At 34.1% G+C, this 10164-nt stretch overlaps 1 protein-coding gene across 1 annotated transcript; it reads left to right on the top strand.

The window, feature by feature from the left end:
* Positions 1-2110: 2110 nt before the first annotated feature.
* Positions 2111-9588, top strand: LOC131844690 (ubiquitin-like modifier-activating enzyme 5). The gene is made up of 9 exons (XM_059193668.1): positions 2111-2247; positions 3704-3839; positions 4384-4580; positions 6288-6474; positions 6752-6863; positions 7544-7641; positions 8054-8180; positions 8583-8656; positions 9248-9588. Exons 1-9 carry the CDS (start codon positions 2111-2113, stop codon positions 9359-9361), a joined length of 1182 nt encoding a protein of 393 aa, XP_059049651.1. The 3' UTR covers positions 9362-9588.
* Positions 9589-10164: the final 576 nt, after the last annotated feature.

Here is a 10164-nt window from a genome sequence, read left to right as displayed (position 1 = left end):
TTTGTACCGTACGAGGAATCGTATCCGCGACTATCGTAAATAAAGCGGTCAAATGTTTATATATTAATATTTCTTACTTAATTATAAGTACTTACTTAGTTATTAAAACACCCGTACGAAATACATTAATGTCTATTATTTTTTTAGTATATTAAAATAATTATTTAGCCTCAAAAATGGCGAATTTCCATATAAAATTTTATTCAAATTTTTGTTTTACCACCTTAAGGGAAAAAATTTACAAAAATGGATTATTCTATTATTTACACTTAATCAACGGCTTACGTCCTTTTTCAGTGTCCAGACTGTCTCTGAACCGATTTTACGAATACTGTGTTAAAAATTTGCATAAATCGGTTCAGTAGTTTTGGCGTCTAAGGCGCGACAGATAGACAGACAGAGTTATTTTCGCATTTATAATATTAGCAATGATTAAACTGGTGTGCCATCAACGTTGCTAAAAAAATAACATGATTTACATACCTTTATCAAAGTCTTGACGAATTAGTTATTTAGACTTCACAGATTAATTAATAACAACGTTCAAATTTATTTAAATATCTTGTGTACACATGATCACAATAACTTTAAAATTACTCTGTATTGTGTTCCAGTAATTTTATATAGCTGGCTGGAGCTAGGACGTACACAAGCGAGCGGTTCCTTATCCAATGCGTAACTTACCTACTTACTCGATTCATGTATCAGTAATAGGCTATAGTCAGTAGATCACGTTATAGTAGCTATAGATGTCTAATTGGCCTAGTCGTTCACTACACAGACATAGAGTTAAAGGTCGTAAGATCGAATTTTTAGAACCAAAACATTGTCAACTTATATTTCTAATAACATTTGGTAGAGCCAAATGCCGTAAGATCGAATCGTGTCGATACCAAAACAGTTTGTTTCTGATGAATTTCATTTTGATGGAAAATATCAATAACAAAACATATTAAATGCAAAAACTGCAGTAGATTGATAATAATAATATCATTGGACCATTCAAACGGCGCCATTTTGTCCCAAACTCAGCAGACCTTATATTATGGGTACTAGAGAGCTAATATAAATACATACATAATATACAATGAAAACACCCAGACTGACAAAACCTTCGTATTCATGAATTTAAATGTGTGTACCGTGAAGGGAATCGAACCGGGGATCTTCGGAAGTAAAGTAGAATGCTAAACCACTAGACACATGGCCGTCAGTAGATTTACTCCTTGCCGCGTTGAATTCAAACACTTGAGACTACTCTATTTGGAATAATAGTCGTGAATATGTATATCATATACATATATACGTGTCTTATTTACTAATAGGTACTATATTTTTTCTTAAGGAATGATACACCCGTCTCACTAGCGGTTTACGCTGGCGGGGCACCAGTGGATGATGATAAGATGAACTTGAGGTCAGGTCGGTTAAAAATGAATTTTCCAGGGTGAATCATGTGGCGGTCAACCTGACATGGTACATTGCAAACAATGGGGTTATTAGTCCACATTACTAACCATCCCTTCTCTCCACTAGTACTATATTCTAGTAATACCGTGAACATTATTTAGTTGTTGTGTATCTGTAGTCTGTACCTACAGAGAACACGAAAGTATAATAATATATGTAATATAAATATTCGAATTGCTTGTTTTAATAAAATATGATTGGTATGAAATCCCGCAGCCGCAGAATACGAATTATGTTATTCATTCATGGAAATTTTGACTGATACTGGTCTTCTGCACCCTCCGAAGGTTGAGTCCTTGGGCCAAATCCATTTGCCTTGCCATCAATTCCACTTGCAACACCTATGGTAACTGGATTGACAGCCTGTTAAGGCTGGTTCCTAAAACTAACTTAAATTCTAAAATCTAAGCTAAGGATTTATTATACATAAAAAATATTCACATTAACTTAAGAGGTAATATGTTAATGTAAATATTTTATGGCAATTTTCTAGTGCTACATGGCAATATTTCCACGTGAAGTTGACAGTTTTTATTGACGTTGTCAATTTTATCTGTCACTCCCTCTGTGTGGATTCCGAATTCTAAACTGAATCACTTCCAAGAGTATTTTATTGTAATTTATCAAAAACATCGTAGAAATGGCTACGATAGAAGAATTGAAAAAGAAGGTGGAGCAGCTGGAAGCTAAGCTGGCTGCCGTACAAGGCAATGCCGGGCCTGTTAGACAGAAAATAGACGTAATGTCCTCGGAAGTTGTCGACTCAAATCCCTACAGGTACTCAATGTTCAACAATAAATATTATTCAAAAGAATAATTGTTAATGTGTAAATATTTTTAATTTAGTATTAGGACAATGTATAAGTTAATTTTGTTTAGTCGTAAGAGTGCCTCCAATATTCTATTTAATTGAATTTCATAACAATATGTTACCGTATACCATTGTCAGAAATTCTATTTTTTCATCCTTAATCACAAACTATAGAGAAATTATTAAAGTATTATATGTAACAGAGACTTTCGCATATAATATAGAAGCTTTACAAGTATCTGTCTCATTTTAAATATATTGTGCGAATCTCAATGAGGTGTGTGTATGTAATCGTTAAAAACAATTATAAAACAGTAAATTGTATATTAAATTATAGTTCTATATTTTTATTATAATTTCGATATGTAACAGCGCAGTAGCAAATAATGAAGAGGCCCAGAAACAAAAGACAATTGTGCCCTTGAGAACACAGAGTTCTCTATTTAAAAATTAAAACAAATTATTAATAAGGTTTTAATCACTTTTTGTTGGAGTTTCTAATATATATTATTGTAACAATTTTCACACATTTTGGAAGACATAATCAAGCAGGTAGGTCGGAAACTATTATTTCAAACTTACCTATATATTATTACTTGATGTGTACTTATTTCATAAGTTTAAATTTTTACATAAATCTCAATTTAAAAATACCATGTACATTGGGGTCAGCTTAAGAGTATAGGTGATGGTATTCTTTTAAGTTTATATGTTATAAAAAAGATAATATTATAAATAAAACAATACATACAATACAGTTCACAATCGCTTTCTTATATTTTCAACAGTGCTTAACATATCTGTTCGTAATGCTACAATTTATATAATCTTACCATAATTTTTCCTCTCAGTTTTTAAATAATCAATATACATACTTTTATTTTAACAAAGCATATTATGCTTGTGCACTTAAAATAGCACAATAATATTGATGATATTAGGATTTCGATTTGTGATAATAAGAGCATAAGGTTAGGAAATGAAAATTTCACCAAAAATTGTATGGAAGTTAAGCTTACATGATTCATAGTTAGCAATAGAGTAACAAGTCCCCATTGCTAATATTACCCTTTTGGAAGGAAGGGGTTTGTTAGTAATGTGGGTAAGAACCTAATGAGGTTCTTAGCCACATTACTTTGCTAGCAATGTACCATGACAGGTTCACATGGTTCCCCCTGGAAACCATTCTGGTAAATTGTCATTTGACCTAAGATTTTGCTAATTTTGTCATCCTCCACTGGAGCCCTGCCAGTTTACCCCATTACTGTCATCAATAAAAAAAATCCTCTTACTGTTAGCGCAGATGGGTGTGTCATTGTCATCAATAAATAAAAACAATCCCCTTTCCCCAGGCAGAGAAGTTTTATAAAGTAACAATCCAAATTTAGTAATACTTATGTATAATGTATTCTTCTATGTCAGTCGACTAATGGCGCTCAAAAGGATGGGTATAGTGGATAACTATGAGAAAATCCGTGAGCTGTCCGTGGCCGTGGTCGGAGTGGGCGGAGTTGGAAGTGTAACTGCCGAGATGCTCACCAGATGTGGTATTGGGAAGGTATAACTGATTTATAACACTTATTAATTGATTGAAGGGAATTAATCTATGTTGAAAGCAAGCCTATGAAAGAAAGCGAAATAGTTCAAGCCATAATTAATATCTCAGGACCATTCACATAGCATGATGCTGTGTGAATTGTCTGTATCTAGTCTCGAGATAAGTACAGTTTGTATAATGGGTACACTACCTTTCTTCTGATTAGTTAGTCACCACTAACCATTGAGGCTGTTTTATCTTTATGTTGTATGTTATTATCCGGAGAGGGAAGAATTATTTTTTATTATTGTCTGTTTGATAAGCCAGTTTTTTTATATAAATTGTCTTGAATAGGATCTGAATAAGATAATGATCTTCCTTACTGGATCCTTCCTAATCCTTCCTGAGCATTTATACCATGCCTAGTATTGTATGGGAAAGATATTTCTAAATATTAACTCTATAAATATATATATTTTTTATTAATGAAGAGTAAAGAAATTTTACATAAAATCATTCTAAATAAAACCTTGGTTTTTTATATTTGACTCTTAATTAATTGCAGTTGATCTTGTTTGATTATGACAAAGTGGAGTTTGCTAACATGAACCGGCTGTTCTTCCAACCGCACCAAGCCGGTCTAAGCAAGGTGGACGCTGCAGCTGCAACACTGCAAAATATTAATCCAGATGTAGCTATCGATGCCTACAATTACAACATCACGACGGTTGAGAATTTCCAGAAGTTCTGTGACACCATCAGGTTTGTTATAGAATGAAATTAATATTTATTACAATACAATTCTCAACACAATATGTTTTAGTTAAACTGCTCTATGCTGTTAATAGGTTAGGCTGCTGATATATAGTTATGTTGAACAAAGCAGCAGCTTAGGGTTTAGGATACAGTCGTCTTGTCGATGGTCGCGGGTGTTTTCTTTTTACAGGGTTACTAATAATTGATATTACAACCTATTCTTTGGTATTAAATCCAAAACAGCGACATTCTTAATTAATGAATTAGAAGTAGAGGTGTATCTAAAAAATCACATCTTTGATTTTCATTCATAAAACAATAAATGTTTTACTATTTTTCCTATTATTGTAACGATGACAGCTGATGTTAGGGCTGTGTCTTTTGTGATTATTGTATTTTAATATAACAGATTTCTCATTAATAAAAACCAGTAATGTTACATATTTGTTCTATTATTATACTGCTAATGACATTGTGTCTTTTGTTGTTATTGTATTTTAATATAACAAGTTATTAATTAATAAAAATTTTAAATTTCATTACATATTTTCCTATTATGGGCTAATGATATCTGATATTAGGGCTGTGTCTTTTGTTGTTATTGTATTTTAATATAACAGATTTTTCATTAATAAAAACCAGTCATTTAGTTATATATTTTCCTATTATGATACGGCTAAGGACAACTGATGTTAGGGTTGTGTCTTTTGTTGTTATTGTATTTTAATATAACAAGTTATTCATTAATATAACTATAAATTTCGCTATATATTTCCCTATTGTTATAGGGCTAATGACTGTTGTTGTTAGGGCTGTGTCTTTTGTTGTTATTCTATTTTAATATAACAAGTTATTCATTAATATAACTATAAATTTCGCTATATATTTCCCTATTATTATAGGGCTAATGACTGTTGTTGTTAGGGCTGTGTCTTTTGTTGTTATTGTATTTTAATATAACAAGTTATTCATTAATATAACTAAAAATTTCGCTCTATATTTCCCTATTATTATAAGGCTAATGACTGTTGTTGTTAGGACTGTATTTTTTGTTGTTGCTGTATTTTATGATTTAGAATCCATTTTTATTGAAAAAAAATATATACTTTCTAGGGAAAGTTATAGAACACAGGCTGTTCATTACCATGGGTACTTTCATATCTTTGCGCCTTATGCCCTTTCCGACTAACCCTGTGCATTAAGTATTTCTATACTTTTGTAGAATAGAATAGAATAGAAAATCCTTTATTCATCATCATCATTAGCCCACTGCTGGACATAGGCCTCTCTCAAGGCACGCCACTGGGCACGGTCTTCAGCCCTTCTCTTCCAGTTACTACCCGCAACTATCTAAACTATAATAATAATAATAAAGACATTTATTCAGTATTACAGTATTCTTACATGCTATCTATCTTATATACTATACAATTTAAAAGCTAAAACATACTAGTAACGTGACGTGTAAGAATGTGACTCCCACTGAGCATTTATACTGTAGTATACATATACCACAGCGCTGATTTTCAGTGTTGCTACCACACATGAGACTATTCTTTATAACTACTATCATTTATTCAAATAAACTTAATTTAAGCACTTTTGAATAGTCATAACAATTTTTTTAATCTACCGCTCTTTCGGAATTTCGGAAAGCTCTCTCATGACAAGAACGAGCAAGTTGGTGATTAGTTAACCAATTTTTTTTACAAGTACGGGAAGTCTGACGGGCGGCCCTGTGGAGCTGGTGCTGAGCTGTGTAGACAATTTCGAGGCCCGCATGGCGATCAACACCGCCTGCAACGAGCTCAACCAGAACTGGTTCGAGTCCGGTGTGAGTGAGAACGCTGTGTCCGGCCACATACAGCTCATCATACCCGGGGAGACTGCGTGTTTTGCTGTGAGTTGCGATCTCTTTAATCTATACATATAACTAAAATTGGAGTGTCTGTTTGTAATATTGAAATAACCGTTTTTACTATATGCATATGAATATAAATACGGTACATACACCAAAAAAACATTTTTTGTAATTTTTGTCTGTCTATCTGTCTGTCTGTTTCGGCTAATCACTTATATGGTTGGACCCCGATTTTAACGGGACTTGTTAAATTTTGTGGAATTTCGACCACGAGGTTACCAGTAGTGTGTATATATACATAATTGTCTGTTGTCAGTGCGCCCCGCCGCTGGTGGTAGCTTCGAAGATCGACGAGAAGACGCTGAAGCGTGAGGGTGTCTGCGCGGCCAGCCTCCCCACCACTATGGGCATTGTAGCTGGATTTTTAGGTAATTTTTTTTTATATAACACAGGGGACAAACGAGCATGCGGCTCACCTGATGGTAAGTGATTACCGCCGCCCATGAGCACCCGCAACACCAGGGGAATTGCAAGTACGTTGTCGGCCTTTTAAAAAGGAATAAGCTCTTTTCTAATAATGGTAACATTATGATACTGAAAATAATCTTATTAATGAATATTTTTTTATTTTTATGAACACGAAAGTTTGTCAGTATGGATGAATAGATGGATGGACGGAGGTTTGTAACTCTTTCATACAAAAGCTACTGAAGGGATTTTGATGAAACTTTACAGAAATGTAGCTTATGCAGATAACACATATATTTTTTTATTGACATTCAACGCAGGTGAAACTGCGGCCACAGCTAGTATTATTATAAACGTGAAAGTTTGTGAGTATGGATGTTTGAGTAACAAACTAAGATGAGCATGAGGTCAAGTCAGTAAGTCAAATGCCAATTTACCACGATGGTTTCCAGCGGGAGCGCCTCAACTAGTAGTACCTCACTAGTACTGTAGAGACACTAGTAGACACTAGTAATGTGGAGTAATAACCTGATAGCAATGTACAATTGCTAGTAGGTTATTACTAACAATTCCCTTCCCTCTAATCGTCTCTATATTTGTTGTAAAATTTGATAATGTAGTACTTTATGATTAATTTCAGTTCAAAACACTCTAAAGTATCTTTTGGAGTTTGGGACAGTCAGCCATTATTTAGGATACAGTGCATTAACAGATTTCTTCCCCACAATGAGTTTGAAGGTAAGCAAGTACATAATTTATATAGTTATTATCCTTGGATAATTCATACAACGCTATCTAGACCCAAGTAACCAGAGCTTGTGTTGTGGGTTCTCGACGACTGATTTTTTTATAAATATAAAAAAAAATACATAGAATACATCCAGACCGGACACTTTTAATAGGTCTAAAAGATGTCGCCACAAAGGAAGGGGCAGATATTACTATAAAATGAAAAAGAAAAACCAGACCGGACAAAGAATCATATGATTAGAAATGTTTGTATTCATGAGTATGATTGTTGCTAGGAATCGAACCCCCGACCATCGAAAGCGGAAGGCGGTGTCCTAAACCGCTAAACCATCGAGGCCGTCACCCTATTTAGTTAGTCGTTAGTCTATTACTGTCACTATCCTTTGTTTTCACTCCGCAGCCTAACCCCCAGTGTGACGATCGCTACTGTCTGGTGCGACAGGCCGAGGTACGGTCGCGGCCCGCAGTCGAGCTGGCCACTGAAGTCACCGAGGATACCGGCCCTGTACATGCTGACAACGAGTGGGGTCAGTACCCATTGTCTATTCATTAGGTTTCCAGTTTGAATCCTACAGTATATCCATTTTGTTGTAGCCGTGAGGATACGAGGATTTTCATGTTACGAATTTAATTTTATTAAATACACTGTACTCGCGACTTCGTTCGCGTGGAATTTAACTTTATATTTCTAAAATAAAAGTAGCCTAAGTTACTCCTTATTACATCAGCTACCTGCCAAAAAAAGCCCAGTCAAAATCGGTCCAGTTCAGAGATTAGAACAAACATACAGACAGACAAACAAAGATCGTAAAAAATGTTATTTTGGTGTAAGTACCGTATTTATATTCAGTATTATTGTATGTATAATATATAATAATAATAATTTATATATTTATTTTAATATATATATGGGTGTCTGTCGATTATAGGAATCAGTCTAGTGGACGAAAACACGCCAGATGAAGACGATACGTCCAATTTAAAGCTGGTCGACGGTATTCAGGTAAAAATATTTTTCTTTTTTTTGGATTTTATTGCAATAGGTATAATGAGAGAAAGAGAACGAAGTATTCTGTCGTCTCTAGCGCACACTGCTGGCGTCATGCGGCTGTTATGCTGTGAATGGCGAGTGAGATCAATCATATTAGAGCCAATGATTAGGAAAAAAACAGTACAGATATAATTAAATATAATAAAATTCCCAAAAAAAACTACATTTTTGTGTACAGTTTCATTTTCCATTGGTCAATGGTTTAATCCACATATAATATGTTAGTTTTAAAATAAGTTTATTCACCATTGTATTTTAATCAAGCTCTATATTGACTGACACGGGTCATTCGCATAAAGGGTGAAGGATGGAATCGGGGCGATCCACTTGCCCGGGCATCAACAACTCCTGGGTGACTGGATTTCAGCCTCTTAGGACGGGTTACTTAAAAACTAACAGAACTTAATTAAAGCAAACTTAATCTAACTTAAGAAGCATTACCATACTTGGGGACTAAGTAAAAAAAAGCATTAAAAGAATAAAAAAAAAACATTAGTAGACAGACAATTAGACATTTTGTTATCTCATTGTACATTATCACAGGTGGCGTACAGCATCCCAGTAGATAACAGCACTCCGGAGTCAAGCACGGGCGGCGCGGTGGCAGCCTCCGAGCTTTCACTCGAAGAACTTATGCAGCAAATGAAATCTATGTAAGCTTATCGACTTCAAAGCTCCACGTTTTCTATCAGCACTTCCTCTCATATTCATAAAGACGTGTAAATGATGTTGTACTATTTTGTCTCTTTCTGACGAATGATTTTTTTTTAATTTAAAAGACGGTGACAAAGTATATCTTAGTTAAAATTGGTTTGACGTCCTCGATGATATAGCGGTTTAGTACATTGCTTTATTTCCGAGGGTTGTGAGTTTCATTCCTCGAACGCTACAGGCATTCATGCATTCAGTATGGTTGTTTGTATTGGTCTGGGTTTTTTTCTATGTCAGTAAATCATAAAAAAAAATATATTCTGTCACTAGTCTAGTACTCATCAAAAAATAAGATCTGCTTAGTTTTGGAACTAGATGGCGCTGTTTAAATAGTCCAGAGTTATTATTTTACTTTTTATGAATAAGAGTGTTGGTGTTTGCTTTGCGAGTCGATGAAATTATTATCATATTAATAATTATACTCGCGAAATAGCATATTTTTGAGAACTTTCCAGAATGATATTAGATATGAGTACAATGATACATATAAGTGTAATTAAAGCTGCTTTTACACGTACGCTCTTTCACGCGCGAATAGAAGACGAAGAGAACGAGAGAGACCGCGCGCCCAAACAAGAGCGCATTCACGTGTACTTATTAATTAAATAATTTGTATTAATTCATTAAAACTCAAAAATGGCGGATATCCGAGTATGTAGCAAAGATAAAAGATAACTATAGAGTGATTGATTATTTATAAATCTTAAACGGGTTTTGGAAAATAAAATCTGCTGAATAAAAGAATAAAA

The sequence above is a fragment of the Achroia grisella genome, unplaced genomic scaffold (genome assembly GCF_030625045.1).
Source record: "Achroia grisella isolate CSIRO2021 unplaced genomic scaffold, CSIRO_AGI_Agris_v1 utg1056, whole genome shotgun sequence".
In the NCBI taxonomy this organism is placed as follows: Eukaryota; Metazoa; Arthropoda; class Insecta; order Lepidoptera; family Pyralidae; genus Achroia; species Achroia grisella.
The sequence above is the reverse complement of the archived record's forward strand: the minus strand, read 5'-3'. Positions and strand labels throughout refer to the sequence as shown.

Excerpts from the sequence above, each read along its gene's own strand:
- LOC131844690 (XM_059193668.1), top strand. The coding sequence starts at position 2,111 with ATGGCTACGATAGAAGAATTGAAAAAGAAGGTGGAGCAGCTGGAAGCT. Across the intron at positions 2,248-3,703 it reads GTCGACTCAAATCCCTACAG|TCGACTAATGGCGCTCAAAA; the intron begins GTACTCAATGTT and ends CTTCTATGTCAG. Across the intron at positions 6,864-7,543 it reads CATTGTAGCTGGATTTTTAG|TTCAAAACACTCTAAAGTAT; the intron begins GTAATTTTTTTT and ends GATTAATTTCAG.